At 41.2% G+C, this 19,312-nt stretch overlaps 1 protein-coding gene across 2 annotated transcripts in view; it reads right to left on the reverse strand.

The window, feature by feature from the left end:
* Clcn5 (chloride voltage-gated channel 5) overlaps positions 1 to 19,312 on the reverse strand; it is a 162,809-nt gene that overhangs the window by 50,441 nt on the left and 93,056 nt on the right. For both annotated transcript variants that reach the window (XM_050160852.1, XM_050160851.1), the window contains one exon: positions 8,633 to 8,779. In XM_050160852.1, the coding sequence (XP_050016809.1) occupies positions 8,633 to 8,779 (147 nt within the window). The remainder of the gene's footprint in view (positions 1 to 8,632; positions 8,780 to 19,312) is intronic.

Raw genomic sequence — 19,312 nt, forward strand, 5'->3', positions numbered from 1 at the left:
ACACCTACATAACTCATTGAAGATGGAGAAGTCGAGCTGATGCCTACATAAAGCCTTTACCCCATGTTCCAATGTCTTCAGTACATTCTGCGTATGATCAAAAGACAAACACCAGCCCAACCACAAAACCTTTGATCTCCAATGGGGTCCTGTCTGCAAGATATGCTTGGGCAGTGGTGGAACAAACTTGTGGGAGTCACCAACCAAAATCTGATTTGGCTGAAGGCCCACGCCACAAGATGCAAGCCATATTGAGACTGATTAGGTGACCAATAATAACCTGAGACTAGATAGAGATGTAGGGTAAAACCGAATACTACTCATTAAAAAAAATAAATGAATGAGTAGATAAATAAATAATGTAGTGATAAAATGACTCCTCATGGCATTCTGCTGCACTCATACATCAGTGCCTTACTCAGCCATAGTCACAGAAGCTTCCTCCTGCAGCAGATGGGAGCAAATACAGAGACCCAGAGCCACACATCATGTGGAGAGTGGGAGACCTCGAAACAGTCTTAAATAGGATTTCTTTTTTGGTTTGTTTGTTTGGTTTTTCGAGACAGGGTTTCTCTGTGGCTTTGGAGCCTGTCCTGGAACTAGCTCTTGTAGACCAGGCTGGTCTCGAACTCACAGAGATCCACCGGCCTCTGCCTCCTGAGTGCTGGGATTAAAGGCGTGCGCCACCATCGCCCGGCAAAGAGGATATCTTTATAAACTCCCTCCCCTTAGAACTCAGAGACCCCTGTGGAAGAGGAGGCAAAAAGAGTTTAAGAGCCAGAGGGGATGGAAGATGTCAAGAAAACAAGGCCCTCTAAATAAACATGAGCAAAGCTCATATGAACTCAGAGACTGAAGTGGCAGCACGCACAGGGCCTGTATGGGCCTGCATCAGGTCCTCTGTGTATATGTTATGGTTTCCACTGGCGTGTTTTTATGGGCTTCCTGAGTGTGTGGAATAGTGGGTCTGTTTCTTATGCCTTCTCTTAGGCTCTTTTCTCAGTTTGTTTATCTTGTACAATTTTAATGTGTTATTTTTTGCTTTATCTTATTATATTTTATTGTATTATTAAAAAAATGATGGAGCTATAAGCAGGCCTGTAGGACATTTTCTTAATTCGTAATTGATAGGGAGGATCCAGTGGGATGTTGGTCCTGGGTTCTATAAGAAAGTAGATGGAGCAAGCCAGGAAGAACAAGCCAGTGCTCGTTCACAGCACTGGCTTCTACATCTGCTCCTTCCTCCAGGGTCCGTCCCTAATTAAGTTCCTGCTCTTGCTGTTTTTGGTGATGAACTGTTACATAGAAGTATGACTAAAATAAGCCCTTCCCTCCCCACCCCCACAAAAGAAAGCATCTACACAGAGATCCACAGCGCCTTCTTCCCTACTGCAAAATACAAAAAAAAAGAAAAAGTGGAAGCAATCAAGATGTTTATCAGTAGCTGAATTGATTTTATAAAGGGATTTATGTAGAGAATGGATTATTGTCCTTTAAAAGAAAGGACTGAGCTATCCACATTTAAAGAATTTTTTTTTTATTTTTTATTGTGTGTATTTATGTGTTTTGTGTACATATAGCTGTCAGAGGAACACCAGGTGTCTCTCTCTCTCTCTCTCTCTCTCTCTCTCTCTCTCTCTACCACATGTGACCTGGAGATGAAACTCAAATCTTCAAGCTGTGGAACAAGCACCCTTATGCACTGAGATATCTCGCCAGCTCTAGTGAATCTTTTTGCTTCTTTTTCTTTAAATACAGGGTTTTAGGCAGTGAAAGGACTCTCCAGGGCAGCATAATAGTGAGGAAATACCAGTGCACGTGCTTTCAGCTCACGGGATTATGTGTGCAGCTTACTATGCACAATTTCTAAGAATCATTTCAATGCTTGAGGACCCCAGGATGGAATGAAGTGAGTAACAAGTTTATGAAAAAAGCATCACCGATGGGGTAAGGGAGGAAGATCCACCCTAAGTAATTGGAGAAATGAACACAACCTCTATGGGCAAAGACAAAAGGGCCGCTGCATAGACCTGCTAGCTGTTACAGTTGCTCATCATGGTGGGTCCTTGTTAACAAGTCTGAAAGCACTACGCATGCATGCTGGAAAAGAAGAGTCAGTAGTAAGTAACAGATAATGCGGGGTGGCTTTCTCACTGTCAGAGTAGAAGGCAAGCGAAAGAGGAAAGCTAAAATGATCCAGGTGGTAATGGATTTAAAAAAAAAAAAACAGAGACATCAATCAGTATGATCTCATGCTCAGCTTAATGTACATAAAGATGACGACGCGTGCGCACACACACATTTATTTTATGGCAGCAGACACATTATGCATTCAGTTGACCTTGGCAGAATGCTAGGTACAGTAGCACATTCCTATAATCTCAGTTTTTCGAAGGAGGATCAGTAGATCAAGGCCATCTGCAGCTACACAGCGAGTACGATGCCAGCATGCATAAAATCCTGTCTCAAAAAATAGTACTGTCTTTGTAGAAACGGGCATAGCTAGTGCCCTACCTTCATTTCTAGATCAGTTCGAGAGTGAAAGGAAAGTAGGACTCTTGAGAAATGGCTAACATACATTTCCTGCCTTGGTACTAGAACAGCAAAGTAATAACAGAGCAGATTAGCATCAAAAAAATGAGAGAGTACCAAAAACAAACCCACAATGGCAGGGAAAACACTGTCAACACAATGACAAAACTGGAACAATTTAGGCAACAAAATTAAGTGGAGTAGACTAGAACCTAAAATATAAAACAATACAAATGACAGAAGGATACATGTTGGGGAGAGAGTAGACAAAACGCCCATGTCCAGCACTCTCAAGGAGGCGGGACCTAAGTAAAGGCCTCTCACTGCTAAAGTCACTGGGAACATCAGAAACACGAGCATACATCACAACTAAGAGGAGCCTAAGGAGACAAGATGCCTCTCTGTAATACAATAATCTGGATGAGACATGAAGTCACACTAAGTAAAGCTGAAGCAAATACAAACTTGAATAAAGTTTATATGGGTGAAACGTTAACAGATATGAATTCTGAAATCTGCCCATTTCCCTATAGAGGAAAAGGAAAGGAAGCTTTAGGCCTGAGGATATCATACTATGCACCTAGCTTGGCAGCTTCTACCTATAATGCAGCACTTGGGAAGATAAGGTAAGGGGGCTGCCCTGAGTTTGAGGGCTGCCTACACCACATACTAAGTACTAGGTTAGCTGGGCTACAACGTGCGACCCTGTAGGAAAATTACCAAACCAAAACAACAGTTGTTTATTCTTATTTAAAGCTGATGTGGTTTGTGGCCCCATGGTAGTTTTAATTCAGGCCTCCCCCCACCCCCGGCTCCCCAAAGCAGCAAGAGCCACCCATTTTCTCAAGCTAAATGTATAGGAGAATCCCACATGTTTGCTCATGGCAGATGGCTTGGGGAGAAGCCTAGATGAGGGTTGCTTTATCGGACAGTCTTCCCATGAAGCATAGGCTAGGCTAGAATCCACTCTTCTCCTGTCTGCCTCGAGTGCTGGGATTCTGGGCCCTGATTCTGAGGTGATGATGGGGGCTCTCATCAGGAGCTAGAGTCCAAGGTTTGTTACATTTCTCCTTGAAGGGCAACCATGAATTCTTCACATCTTAACAGAACTGCTTTATAGTCTACTCGGCGGGTGTCAAGTCTTGTTATGTTTCTTATTCCATCACATCTGCTTATTATGATTATTATTTCCTGCTCTGACACATTCGAAAGGTACAGTGAGACTCAGTAGGTGGCATGGGAGAACAGAGTCTACTCCATAACCAGTCTACGCTTTGAAGTTACCCCTGAGTTTGTCCCTAGTACCTCACTGTTCTTTTAAATTTCCCTCCCATAGTCTCCTTGAAACCCACTATCCCTTCCTCTTGGTTCCTTATGTCTTTATTCAAGCCTTCTGATCTTTTGCCCAGAATTTGAAGGCAGTAAAGTTTTTACCATCCCCATATTAGCCCATCAATTTGTCCTCTGCACTGTCAATTTTCCAAAACTCAAATCTGATCATATCATTCCTCTGCTTTTAAATCATTTGTTGGCAGTCTGGCTGCAAGATAAGATCATAACGTGTACACAGCCATCTAGACTGCGAGCTAGATATCCCGCCTAATACCTGCTGTGCCCACACGGCTCCAGCTGCCACCCTCCACCCACATATCCCATCCTGGGAGGCTTACAACTCCAGAAGGCAGACTCGGTTTCTATGATTCAGTGGGATTATCAGACAGTGCAGTGTGAGGGTCCTACGTGGATGAGCACTCCATAAAGACTGACGGGTGGATGAATGAACGAAAGCACACACGAGCGCAGTGCTGGCCTTGCCCAGGCAGGTGAGAACAGCTCTGCATGTTTGCCTGTAATCCAAACTCACTTTCTCCTTCCCTCCTCCTGCGTGCTTACTTTTTTCTAATTTACAGACTATATCTCAGATACATTTAGCTTTGCCATGTATAACTGATTTACCCATTCTTCACAAATCAATTCCGATACAGCCATCTAGAAAACAATAACCACTTTAACTTTTTAAGTTCCACAGAACTTAGCTTCTTTAAAGTACATGTTATCATTCCTAGTATAAAATATAGTATTTTACGCACCATATTTCAATGATTTTCTGGACTTTTCTTTTATTATTTCACTAGGAAAACCTGTGTGAAGACATTAAATAAGGAAAGAAAACTTCAAAAGCAAAGCATGAAAAATGCATTGCTACAGAATATAGATAAGTGAACTAATTTCTGCATGTGGATCATATAAAGAAGCCTCTTGGACATATCTTAATAAACTACAAGAAATAATACTTCTAAGAGTCTACTGAAAAGTGGTGGAGGACTGCTTTTTTTTAAAAAAAATATTCTACATTATACTTTTTGGAGGAAGGGACATTGGTTATTTTAGACAGGGTCTCATTCGTGGACCTAGAACTCACTATGTAAACTAGGCTAGTCTTAAATTTGTGGTAATCCTCCTGTCTCTGGCCCTGGAGTGCTGGGATTACAGACATGTATCACCATGCTTGAACCCCTTTTTCATATTGCTATGTTCACTCCTACTGAGGCATGCCCTCAGGGTCCTTTCCTCTCATTCCTTAGAAGTGTTTTGGGGTATTATCTTTCCATGTGTATGGGTCTTTAGCCTGCATATATGTCTGATACCAACAAAGGCCATAGAGGGCATCAGAGTCCCTGGAACTGCCGTTACAGATGGTTGGGAGCCTACACACTGGTGCTGAGAACCAAACCCAGATCCTCTGCAAGAGCAGCAAGTGCTTGTAACCATTACACCATTCCTCTATCCTTGATGTATTTTATTTTGTATTTCTTGTGCTGTTGTTGGTATTTTGAAACAGGGTCTTCCTGTGTAGCTCATTCTGGCACTGAACTGGCTCAACTTCCCAAGTGCTGGGATCACAGTTAGGAGGATCTCTATGCCCATCTGACTAACTAAAGTGTAATTCCAAGGCTGACCTTGAACTCTTGACCTTCCTGCCTGGTAGCCTCCAGAGTGGTAGGACTACAGGCATATATTACTCCCTAAAAATAAAAACTAAAAGGGGGGTGGCCTGAAGCCTGGTGGTAGCATGTTTGTTCAGCACGTGTGAGGCCCTAGGTACATCCCTGAGTACTACAAGTAGACAGATTGCCATTCTCCACTTATGATCTACTATTTGGTTTATTTTCATCTATCCCATTACCTATCATAATGGATAATTATCTATGTAATACGTATTATATGGGATTTCTACATCCACACGTTCTATATCTGTGGATTCTATTAGTGAACTGAGGATTGAAATGGCTTTAAAATGCCAGGCATCTTGGCACATGCCTCAGCTACAAGGTGAGCTCAAGACCAGCTTTTGACTATTTGAGACTCTTTATTAACAAAATAATACATTTTTAAAAACTCTAACTCTGTCTGTAGAGATGGCTCAGTGGTTAAGAATACTTGTTCTGGGGCTGGAGAGATGGCTCAGAGGTTAAGAGCACAGGCTTCTCTTCCAAAGGTCCTGAGTTCAATTCCCAGCACCCACACGGTGGCTCACAACCATCTGTAATGAGATCTGGTGCTCTCATCTAGTGTGAAGGTGACCTTGCAGGCAAAACACTGTATATATAATCAATAAATCTAAAAGAAAAAGGAACACTTGTTCTTGCAGAAGATCCAGGTTCAATTCCTGGCACCCACATGGTGGCTCTTAACCATATACATAACTTGAGTTCCAGGGAATCCAATGCCCTCTTCTGGCCTCCTCCCTCTAACCCTCTCTCTAAGCTAGCTTTTTTTTTTTGTTTTTGCTATCGTATCACCTATTTTATCTATTTGTTTTATTTTATTTATTTATTAAAGATTTCTGTCTCTTCCCCGCTACCGCCTCCCATTTCCCTCCCCCTCCCCCAATCAAGTTCCCCTCCCTCATCAGCCCAAAGAGCAATCAGGGTTCCCTGCCCTGTGGGAAGTCCAAGGACCACCCACCTCCATCCAGGTCTAGGAAGGTGAGCATCCAAACTGCCTAGGCTCCCACAAAGCCAATAAGTGCAGTAGGATCAAAAACCCATTGCCAAGCCAGTGCTCCTCCATGGCTTCGGCTTCAGCGTGAACTCCTGCCCTGACTTCCCTTCATGACTGTCTGTAAACTGTAAACTGAAATAAATCCTTCCCTCCCCGGAAAAAAAAAAAAAAAAAAAAAAAATTGCCATTGTTCTTGAGGTACCAGTAGTCCTCATTGTCTGCTATGTTCAGCGAGTCCGGTTTATCCCAGGCTTTTTCAGACCCAGGCCAGCTGACCTTGGTGAGTTCCCAATAGAACATCCCCATTGTCTCAGTGTGTGGGTGCACCCCTCGCGGTCCTGAGTTCCTTGCTCGTGCTCTCTCTCCTTCTGCTCCTGATTTGGACCTTGAGATTTCAGTCCGGTGCTCCAATGTGGGTCTCTGTCTCTGTCTCCTTTCATCGCCCGATGAAGGTTAATATTCAGGAGGATGCCTATATGTTTTTCTTTGGGTTCTCCTTCTTATTTTAAGCTAGCTTTCTTATATTGGGAAAGTACCACCCACAGTGGGATAGGCTCTCTCCCATCAATCATTAATCAAGAGAATTTTTCACAAGCATGGTCACAGGCCATCTGACCAGGCAATTCTTCACTCGAGGTTTTCCCTTCCCAAGTGGCTCTAGATTGTGTCAATAATCCAGATTATGGCAATAAAAATTAGCAACACATCACCCAAGGATGTGACTTACCTATTCTGGCTCCTCTCTATCTTGCCATCTCTCTGTACAGTACACCTGTTGATACCTCTACAAAAGCAGTCTTTCTGCTTGGAACTTTTTTCTTCCTACCAATTAATTAATTATTCAAGATCTGCTGTTGTGTAGCAGTTTTCCTTCCAAGATTAAAACTTTGCACTTTGGAGGGAAGTTTGTTAAGACACAGGAGACTTATGTGGAAGTGGAGCAACAGTATGTTCTAAAGCAGTGGTTCTCAACCTTCCTAATGCTGCGACAGTTTAAGTACAGGTCTTCATGTCGTGCTGACCCCAACCGTAAAATGTTTTCATTGCTACTTCATAACTGCAATTCTGCTGCTGTTATGAACCATAATGTAAATATCTGATACACACGGTATCTGATCTGTGACCCCTGTGAAAGGGTCAACCCATACATTAAAGACCACTGTTCTAACGGGAGGAGAAACATTCTATCCTGCAGGGAAGCTCCTTTACTCAGGAAGTAAACAACTCAAAGAGATTCGAGGGTGTCCCCAAAACTGACCAGACATACTAGGGCTCTCCCTCCCCAAGCACAAAGAAGGTGTAGGGACTCTTAGAGATACTCTCAGACAAACTATCTACCTAGAAGAGGGTCAGACCAGCCAAACTGCCTTGGCAGAAGAAACAGAAAACGCAAACCACCTAGAAGAGGTGGGACCAGGCAAGTCACTCAGAAGAAGCAAAGACCAGTCAAGTGACCTAGAAGAGGGGAAAGGTGGCCCAGTTGCCAAGAAGAGGTTAAGGCCAGCCAAGCTGCCTGAAAGAAGCTCAGACCAACTGAGCTGCCGAAAAGGCCACTCTCAATCCGTTGAGCTGTCTGCAAGTTTGAGGTGAGCTCCAGTTTTCGTAAGCGGACCCACTTGGGGGAGGCTTTAGTGCCACAGTTGTCACTGACTCACTCTCCTCCTGTAAGCGACCCCGTACTCACTGTAAACCAACACAACTCTTTGGTCCACCAAGTTAGACTTTGGTGGCAGCTATCATGGGCTCCTTATCTGGAGCAAGTGGGCATTTGCTCAAGTCTCTGCAGAAATGATATCACATACTACCTGCTCCATACCTCCACACATAGAGTAACACAGTTTAAATCCCATTAATGTGATATCCTCAAAAGAAAACCAAAACCTGCTAGGACGGAGAAAATATCAGTGATATCAAGGACTAGGGAGGACAGAGGTCTAAAAGCAAAGGGACAGCAAGAAGGAGTTTCTCTACGGGTCAAGACACTTCAACATCCTGTGGCATTGGGAAGGAACAACAAGAATGTATTACAAGTTGCAAGGCTGCGTGTCTACTATATACAAATTACAAATATTTTCAAAACTAGCAAGAGTGATACCTTCTATTTCTCGATCTAAAGGAGGTACATCATCTCTCATGGTGAAATCCATAGCAGTCCCTGGGATGTCCATCAAGTCTTCATCACTGGAGCTGCTCTGGAAGCTACTAAAACTCCCCTGCTGAAAGCCTCTGTTATCCATGGCTCCTGTGTAGAAAGACAAACACAATGAACAATTGGCCCCCAACAAATTTTTCTTTTTCATTGTGGTAAGTACACATAACTGCACAGTAAAAATTGCCACCTTCAGGGCTTATTTCACTTTCAAGGCTTATTATTTCTCAAAGCACTCGCCACGCTATGCATTATGAACATCTTACTATTTAATTAGCGGCACACACACACAGAATACACAGCAGTTGGGGCTGGACAAAGGGCTACGGGATTAAAACCACTTGTGCTTGCAGAGGACCCCAGTTAGGTTTCCAGCGCCCACATGGTAGTTTTCAGCCATCTAATGCTCCAGTTTCAGGGGAGCCAAGGCCTTCTTCTCACCCGTGTGAGAACCAAGCACGTATGTGGTACGTGTACATACATGCAAACAAAGCACTGATACAGATAAAATAAGGTATAAAAATCTAAAAAGAAATTTAAAAACAAGGATATATACCAGAGCAACCATCAAGGGTGATGGCTTAAACCAAGCCTTCTTCTTACAAACCACACTGTCATTGCATCGTTAATCATCATTAATCTTGGGTGTCAATTTGATCTGGATCTGGAATCACCTAACAGGCAAGGCTCTGAGCATTTCTGTGAGGAATTTTCTTGATCATCCTTAATGTGGGTGGCACCTTCTGGTAGTGGCCCACATAAGGATGTGGATGAAAGAAACTTGGCTTTTTGCCTGTTCGCCTTCACTGTGGCTGGCAAGTTCATCTATTCTGATGCTGCAACTGCTCCATCCCTTCGCTGCTACTGGACCCATCTTCCTCAGCTACCCAACACAGACCAAAGACCAGGAGCTCTCCAGGCGTCCTCCAGACCTTCAGTGCCATACTGGGATGGATGAGATACCCAGCTTAGCTTCCTGGGTTGAGCAAACACCAGAGTCTCAGCCTGTCAGATGTGAGACAGCCATTGTCAGACTATCCAGACTTTATCCCATAAGCCAACCTAATAAATCTCCTTTTAATTCGTATTATCCATTCTATCAGTTCTGTTCCTCTAGAATACACCCCCTTTCCGGAAATATGGTATTCAATCTTCAACTCCATCAGTATTTGGAGGGGGGGTGTGTAACGCCAGGGGTGGGATTGAGAACCTCACACTTGCTGTGACTGAGCTATAGACATACCCAGCTATGGCTTTTCTCTAACAGCTAGCTGTGTTTTTCTGTATTTGCTCTGTTCTTCATGAATTGCTAATTCTTTCCTATTTTTGTAGTTTTTCAACTAACTTTTAGACGGTTCCAAAATTAGGAAAAATAACCAAAATGAATGGGTTCATACACATAATTTCAACATTTGGGAGGATGGGGCACAGTTGCCATGATTTCTAGGCAAGCCTGGGGTAAAGATTGTCTCTAAAATGTTTAAAAATCTATAAACTTATCAAAAATTGACAGAAGAGTACCCTTGTGTGATGGGCTTCTTTAGCCCTTTCTTGAGGTTCATGATCTTGAAAGTTTTGAAGATTATAGATCATAATTGTTTTGTGGGCAATCTCTCACTTTTTATGATACAAGGTCAAGCTCAAGCTAGTCTCACACTTAATACTTGGCTGAAGATAACCTTGAACTCCTGACCTTCCTACCTCTACTTTGTAAGTACTGGGATTAGGCCTCTGCTAAGAGGCACAACAACAGAATGTCTGTAACAGTGATTATTTTCTGATGTGATATTTTGGTACTAATGGCCTCTTTCTTTAAATGTATTTAATTTAATCATTATGTATTTGTATGTAAGTGGAATACTTGTTTAATCAATATATCATAATCCATTGCTGTCATTCATTGTTCAAATTTCCCAAAATTTGTTCGTTCAGTAGGAACTTCTTCATACTGACTCCACGTCCCTCTTCTTCAAATTCATGGCCTCTTTTTTCATTAATTGTTGTTACGTGTATCTATGTATAGACTCAACACCCCCCATACCTTCTAACATCACTTGGGCTGGATCCACTAACCTAGGTCAGCTACCTGAGTTCATGCTTTAAGGAAATGCCCTGCACATTGACTATTACTGATCCAAAACTTTTACATGGAAAATGTTTCAAACTATGAAATATTTTGAGTTCCAACAAGAATCCAGACAGGGGAATCCCGCATCAGGTCTCCTCTGATATGTTGCAGTCAAACTGAGGTGTACAAAAAACATGGTACTCTGTACTATGTAAAATCCACAGACTACCAATTAGCATCATATTTAGACTTGAGTCGTATCTCAAAGACATCATACTACATACACAAATATTTCAAAATCTGAAACTTCTGGTCCCAAGCATTTCTGTTTTTATGTTGCTGTTTTTGAGACAGAGTTCCCACTATATAGCCCAGGCTGGTTTTGAACCTGTAATTATCATTCCTCAGTCTCATAAGTAGTGAGAACATAGGCATATACAACCATGTTATATTACTCTCAAACATTTTTGACAAAAGATATTAAATCTGTATCTATAGATCCTATTTACTTCTTCTGCAAGCCCCATTCCTAACTTCCTAAGAATGTCACATTACACTTTGGTTGACACTTCAAACTCAACAAGAATAAAAAACAAAAACAGTAGTAAAAATATTAATCTACACACAAATTATAAAATCCCAAGAAAGCATAATCCTTCCCACCCCAACACCAATGTTCCTTTTAAATTCAAGGTCATCAGTATTTATAGTTAATGGCTGTTCGACTGTAGAATTTGGTGTTTTCAATGAACCAACAAAAACACCCTCAATCTCAATTAGTAGGGTTTTCTAGATTTCTAAATTCTCAACTAGAAACGAATTCTGTTTTAGCTGATAAGAAAAAAAAGACAGGCTAACAAAGTAACTCAATTTCTCATTCGATTTAAATTTATTAAATGAAGTCAAACATGGTAGCACAGGTCATTAATTCCAGCATTTGGAAAAAATAGGCAGGAGGATACAGAGTTCAAGACCAGTATGAGATACATGAGACTCAGCAACAGAATAGAAAGAAAGAAGAAAGAAGAAAGAAGAAGGAAGGAAGGAAGGAAGGAAGGAAGGAAGGAAGGAAGGAAGGAAGGAAGGAAGGAAGGAAAGAAGGCAAAAGACAGATGGGGCTGGAGAGATGGCTCAGCATTTAAGACCAGTGGTTGTTCTTCCAGTGAACCTGGGTTCAATTCCCAGCACCAACATGGCAGCTCACAATGTCTGTAGTCCCAGTTCCAGGGGATCTGACACCTTCCTACTAACACACATAAAATAAAGTTAAATACATTATTTAAAAAAAAAAAAAGAACGACAACAAAAATTAAACACCTGGAGGACTCATGGTGGATACTTCTGAATGAAAGCCAAAGAATTTGTACTGTCACAGAATCCTTTCCTTCCTTCATTCCCTGTGGTTATATGTTTCATTCTGAACGTGATTTAAAACACCCAGTTCCAGCAACTGCATTAACCATACAAATCATGGAAAGAAAAGTATAGGAAGTCCAAAAATAATTTATATTTGGCTTTGGAATGCATTCTGTATTCATAGTTTCAGATGTATGTACTTATGCTGAGAATTCATTTGAACAAAGTAATGACACAAGAGAATATCCAACAAAGGAGTAGCTGGAAAATGCCTCAGTTTCCCCATGGGGACCTTATAAACTCTTTCCTGTAACCCACTGACAGGGAACAGCCCAGCTAAGCTGAGCTACCTCATATTAAAGAGCCCCTGAAGCAGTCGTTTGGGTCAATGTTTGGATTATAAAATGTTTCCTTAGTAAATGTACAGAAAGTCGGGGCCAATGAAAGATGCAGCCAGTAAATCAAGCAAAGAACAGGAAGTAGTTCAACAAAGGAAATAAACACCGTGAGTAAAGGTGAACACGGTATTTGCCTGTGGGTAATTCATTTTGACACAGCACTTACAGTTATTTTGCAGATGTAAAGATATTCAAAAGAAAAACAAATAAAGCATCAGAATGAATAAACAAAATACTTTAAAGGTGACACTTGAGTTGAGCTGTAATCCTAGCTCCAGAAGACAGCCCCGGAGGATTGCAAATTCAAAGCCTGTGCCAATTACAGAGTAAGTTCAAGGAAAACTTAGTGAGCTGTGTCTCAAAAGAAAATGTATTAGAAGGGATGAGACTGTATCTCAGTGCTACAACACATGCTTCGCACTAGTGAGGTTCTAGGTTCAAGCCCCAGCACCACAAAATTAATTAATTAAAATTTTTCACTTGTCTTTTAACATTTTAATTAAAATACAATGACATCACCTCCCTCTTCTCTTTCTTTCTTCCAACCCCTCCCATGCTTCCCCCCTCTCTCTCTCATTGGTTTCTTTTTCTTTATTACTGTTACATATATATATATACATATGCACAATTTATATAAATATAACCTGCTGAGTCTGTTGGTTATCCGACACAAACTGGTCAGCCCTTAAGTCATATACTAAACACTATTTTTAAAGTTGGCATTCGAACTCCTGTTTAGTGCAACTCCAAGTCCAAGGATCTTTCCATAATCTTGTGACTTCACTATGATGCTTCAGTCCAAAGAATGGGATATCTGGAATAAATCAAGCCTGTAGATGCGACAAGCGAGACGCCAGACAGAATTCGGGGCATGCCAGGAATAACCTAAAGGGGTCTGATTTGTTTATTTTCCCATCTAGTTCTGGGGCTGCTAGAACTTATCAGGCAGCAGAAGGCTGGTAACGTGTTGAGAGTGTTCTGTGGCTGGTGTTTTCGGAGCAGAACAGACATATGCCCACGAATTTGTTAAACCTCAAAGAGGCCACATCACGTGGGCTCTTTGTATCTGTGAGTGTTGTATCTGCCAACTCAGCCAACTACACAGCAAAAATGTTTGAAAAACATCAGGTCTATGGTGATGAAATGGTAGAAATGTACTTCTCGTTATTACCTAAACAATTTAGTATAACAATTTCATAGCATTTACATAGTATTAAATATCACAAACAATCTAGAGGAGATTGAAAGGGGATTGAGAAAGATGTTTGTAGGCTGCATGCATGTACTGAATGTCATTTTATATAAAGAATTTGATATCTTGGAGAGGAGTTCTGTAACCAATTTTCTGTAGCTAGAGAGGAATGGCTGTACTTTGATAGCTCTGTTTCTTTACAAAAGCCAGCTGCTTTGTGTGGAATCCTGCCTATTCCATCCCCATTCCTTTTCAGTCTGCTGAAATGATATTGAATCCATCTAAGACTGGCTCAAACAGGCTTGTCCTTCAAAACTCCCTTTGTTCAGCCTCCCATGAAAATCTCTTTCACTTTAGTCTTGTGATTACACTGGGTCCCCATTCATGGTTGTCTCAGCAATTTCATGTAGTCTCAGCATAGGTGTTCACTGTTTACTGCAGTGAATTCCAGCTGGGGGGAGGGTTAATAGCTCATCGTGTATATATATGGCTGACACGTAACAAATCTTTACCTTGCACTAACAAGGAAGGGAACTGGAGATTCAAAAGGAGTTTATGACTCTGTCACTAACTCTCAAGGAATTTATGAGCTAAGAGGGGGAAAGCCTTAAATGACACAACAGCTGTGCTGGACTGTTAGAATAAGAATACACTTGGCATCGGGAGAATGGAGGGAAAGTTAGAAGCTAAAGAAGGCTTCATGGAGGAGAGAGGTTATTTTGGGCTCAGGAAATGAAGTGATCCAGGCCTTGGAAATACATGTCGGTCTAATATTTACTCTTAACTGGAATACAGGTACGGTGTCCGTGAGAAACTGGAGGGCTTGGGAAACCAAATGGAGTCACGGTGGTTTCCAAAGATCAAAATGATAAAGGCGTCATTTTAGGAAGCAAGCGAGGCAGCTGTATAACAGAAGAAGGAGGTGGAGCCAGCTGGGAAATCACTGTGCTACTTCTAGCTTCAATGTAGGTGATTTCATTAAAAGAGGCAGATGGATTTTGTTTCTTGATTCATTCAGACTGTCTTTTGATTGGAGAATTGAAGCCACTGATATTAAAACTTACTATCAAATTTATGCATTTGGGAATATGTATGTATAAGCATATGTGTTTGTATATGTAACAACTAATGAAAAAAAGAGGTCATAACTTTTAAAACAGAGCAAAGGGAGATATATGGAAAGATTTAAAGGGGAAAAAAGCGTGAAATTATATAATTACATTATATAATTACATTATATAATCATAAAAAATGAAAGAATTGCCGGGCAGTGGTGGCACATGCCTTTAATCCCAGCACTCGGGAGGCAGAGGCAGGTGGATCTCTGTGAGTTCGAGGCCAGCCTGGTCTACAAAGCGAGTTCCAGGACAGGAACCAAAGCTACAGAGAAACCCTGTCTCAAAAATCAAAAAAAAAGAAAGAATTAATTTTTTTAAAAGAGGAAGAGAGAGGGAAAAAGGAAGGAGTATAGCTTCCCAGAATCTGTTCTGAGATCAAGCAAGCACCAGCTGGTGGGTGTGGACAGGGTGGTGTTAGTGTGCGGTGTAACTAGCTGGCATCCTCTTTTACTGCAAGAACTGATACATGTTGACTCAAATAAATTAATAAACCTATATCAACTAACTAATTGTCTTAGTTAGGGCTTCTATTGCTGCGACAAAACACCACGACCAAAGAACAAGTAGGAGAGGAAAGGGTTTATTTGGCTTACATGTCAACAGGGCTGTTCATCACTGAAGGAAGTCAGGGCAGGAACTCAAACAGGGCAAGGTTCTGGAGGCAGGAGCTGATGCAGAGGCCATGGAGGGGAGTTGCTTACTGACTTGTTTCCCCTGGCTTGCTCAACCTGCTTTGTTATAGAACCCAGGACCCAGGCCCAGGGATGGTACCACCCATTGCTCACTAATTGAGACAATGCCTTACAGCAGGATCTCATGGAGGCATTTCCTCAACTGAGGCTCCTCCCTCTCTGATGACTCCAGCTTGTGTCAAGCTGACATACAAAACGAGCCAGTACACTTATTTAGCAAAACAAATATATAAGCCCACATATGAGTGAGCTAAAAACACACATCACATGAAATAAAATTACTGAGTATATCATATAGTTCAGCACTAACATGCAAAGAGAAACAATAGACTTTTCCAGTTCTCGTTTTTGTTCCACTAAAATATTTATTGGCCAGTGAATGGCATTCTAGGTAAGTACAGGTACCAGGTATTACAGAAAATGTGATTATAGAAAGCATGGTGTGATGGTTTAAATTAGAAACGGCCCCTAGAATCATGTATTTCAATTCTTGGTCTCTAGTTGGTAGAACTGTTTTGGAAGGTTTAGGAGGTGTGGCCTCGTTGGAGGAGGTATGTCGCTGGAGGCTAGATTTAAGGTTTCAAAAGCCCATGCCATTGACGGTTATCACTCTGCTTCTCTCCCCGCCTTCTGTTTGTGGATCAGAGCTGTGAGCTCCCAGCTACTGCTTCAGAGCCGTGTCCACCTGCTGCCATGCTCCCCATCATAAAGTTCATGAATTCAACATCTGGAACTGTAAGCCCCAATAAACTCTTTCTTCTCTAAGTGGTCACAGCAATAGAAAAGCAACTAAAACACAGGGAAAGAGGCACTGCATAAATTACATGCATTTTAAATGAAGCCATAAGAATATCATTGTTTAAAATGAAATCTTAGGATGTTCCTGTGATAGCAAAAGCAATGGCAGCACAGACAGAAAACTATGTTATATGCTCAGTCTAGTCAAAGCCAGGGTGAGGAAGAAGAAAGGGCCAGAGAGAGGGGTTTCACAGGTATCAAGCTTAGCATATGAAAGCAACCAATGACACAAGAAAAAAAGAAATTCCTCTACATCAAGCCCAACTTGTAACAGAACATGTGTGGAAAAGTGTGCTATGCAAATAACCCAAGAGTCTCTGGTACAGGGATTTAAAAATCTTAATCTTTTGTACAGGATTTACCATTAGACTTTCTCCACTTACACTCTCTGAGGGCCCTTTTCCCTTAAGAATCTGTCTTCTGTTGTTATCCGGGTGTCTCTGTCCAGCTCTTTGTTCAAGAACATAAGAACCTAAAAACCCAAGCAAGTGTCCTCTAGGCTCCAATTTACAGGGTTACATAAAACCTGTGCTCTCCAGAGCCTGCCACAAACAGAGGGTTCAAAACCACTCTAGTTTATACTCGGATTTCTGTGTTAATTATCATATTTTAAGAAGAAAGGAACTATGGATATCAATATTAATCTCTGAGATGACATAAAAGATGCTTATTTTAGAGATCTGGGATAATCTTTAATCCAAAGGATTGCCTTAGCCATATCTATCTATCTATCTATCTATCTATCTATCTATCTATCTATCTATCTATCTATCTATCTATACACACACACACATACATATACATATATACATATATATTCCCAGGGAACAATCACCGTGCTTCTCTTCCCCATGTGGTTGTCAATAGAGGCTCATCCTTACAAGCGAGCAAGGGGCTTGGAAAATGATGGGGAGTCTAACCCGGCAACAGCAGAGCAGCAGTCTCAAATGTTTTCATCTCAGGATCCTTTCGGGGTTCAAAACTATTGAGGACACTAAAGAGCTTTTCTTTATACCGATTATATCTATAGCTGATTACAGTATTTAAGGTGAGAACTAAGAAAGGCTTAAAGTATATATTCATTCACGCATTTAGATGTAACAGGCTGAGTGTGATACCCGCATCTCTTATCCCAGCAGCAAGGAGGGTGAAGTAAGATGACTGCTATGATTTTGAAGCCATCCTGGGCTACATAGTGAGTTCCATGCCAGACTTGGAGACTCCGCCTAAATAAGCAAATTAATAAACAAGCAAATAAAATAAACTAATACGCAACCCAATACATTAACATACCTTGAAAGATAACTGCATTTTTCCAAACATAAATACTAGCCTCTAGACAACAATAAGGACCCTAAGAGAGACATACATAGATCTAATCCACATGGAAAGTAGAAAAAGACAAGATCTCCTGAGTAAATTGGGAGCATGGGGACCTTGGGGGAAGGTTGAAGGGAAGGGGAGAGGCAGGGAGGGGAGCAGAGAAAAATGTAGAGCTCAATAAAATCAATAAAAAATAAAAAATAACAAAAAAGAAAAAACTAATGTCGAAACACTAACATGAAAATACTTTTGACCTTGTAGCCTGCCCCCAAAGGTCTTGGGAACCCACAAACCACACTGTAAAAACAGCTGACGTAAAGAAAGAGCTAAACTGGGAGAAGCTGTACTTGCGCAACAGTTGATAAGGAAGAAGTCACATCAGCCAGAGACAGTTGGGAAATGCAGCAAATGACAAGTTCATCTTTTCTGTGAATACTTTTGAAAGAATTGACCACCTAGATCTATAATGTTTGGATCATTCCCAGCAGATGAATAAGCAAGACATACTCTAGATAATTTACATTAAATGGCTTTACAACTTCAGATAAATCAAAACAACATGCTACCTTCTCCTAGAAGACTAGCTTTTCTTTAGTTTTATCTCAAAGTTCTTCAGCTATAATAATGAATGTTCTGTTATACAGACTTTCAAAAGTATGATAAATGAGCTGTAAGTGCAGAACCAAGGCTAAGGCAGGCGAATACTGCGTTGGCAAGCGTGCTGAGATCCACAGTAAGAAGCACACTCAGAAAGCCAAAATAAAGTAAGTGTGATAACGAGGTGTCTAGAAAGCGCGCTAGAAGGTCGGGCATAAGGAACTATCAGGCCTGACAAAGACAAACACTAGGTTTATAAATCCTTTTCACTTTGAAAACTACATATAAAATTCATAGAGAAACTTCCTATCAAATCTCATTGAAAGACTTCCCTCTCTAAGAGGGAATTAGTTCAGGAATGCAAGCCTGGAATCACAGGAAAGAATGTTAGCGAGTTATCTGGCAGACACAGTGTGAGCAGCTGGTGGCTTACTCGGCTGCCATGCCTTCCTGACCACGATGAAACGATCTCTTCACATTGTAAGCCAGAATAAACCCTCTGCCCTTATAAAGGAGAATGCCAACATGACCAACAGAAGTCCTTAAACAGATTTAAAAGCTCAAATTCATCTGAGTGTGGTAGGATAGGCTGTAATCTCAGTAGTTGGGAGACTCGGACAGAAGGATCCCTCCATGTCTGGGACACATTTGGATTATACAGCAAGACCTGGTTTCAAAAAGGAAAAATGAAAAAGAACCTCAAAACCAGAAAAAAAAATAAATTCATGATTAGCTCAAGCAGATATGAAGAACACATTTTAATTTACTTTCATCCTGGATTAAAACATTGAAAATAGTCCATGGAGAGGGTTTCTTTTTAGACATGATGTAGAATGTTGAAATTTAATCCAAGAATCAAAATATCATTCCTATTAAAACAAGAAGGTGACTCTGTAATTGGATGCCTTTAAACCCAGCACTTTAGGAGTAGTGTAGGAGGGGCAAGAGTTTATCCTCAGCTGCATGAACTTCTGCCTTTGTTAGTTGGACATACAACAGAGGATTAATCGCTAGAGTATACAAAGAACTCAAGAAACTAAACATCAAGAAAACTGCGGGGTGTGTGTGTGTGTGTGTGTGTGTG

Source organism: Alexandromys fortis, unplaced genomic scaffold (genome assembly GCF_014885135.2).
Source record: "Alexandromys fortis isolate MF-2015 unplaced genomic scaffold, M_Fortis_MF-2015_v1.1 scaffold_83, whole genome shotgun sequence".
In the NCBI taxonomy this organism is placed as follows: Eukaryota; Metazoa; Chordata; class Mammalia; order Rodentia; family Cricetidae; genus Alexandromys; species Alexandromys fortis.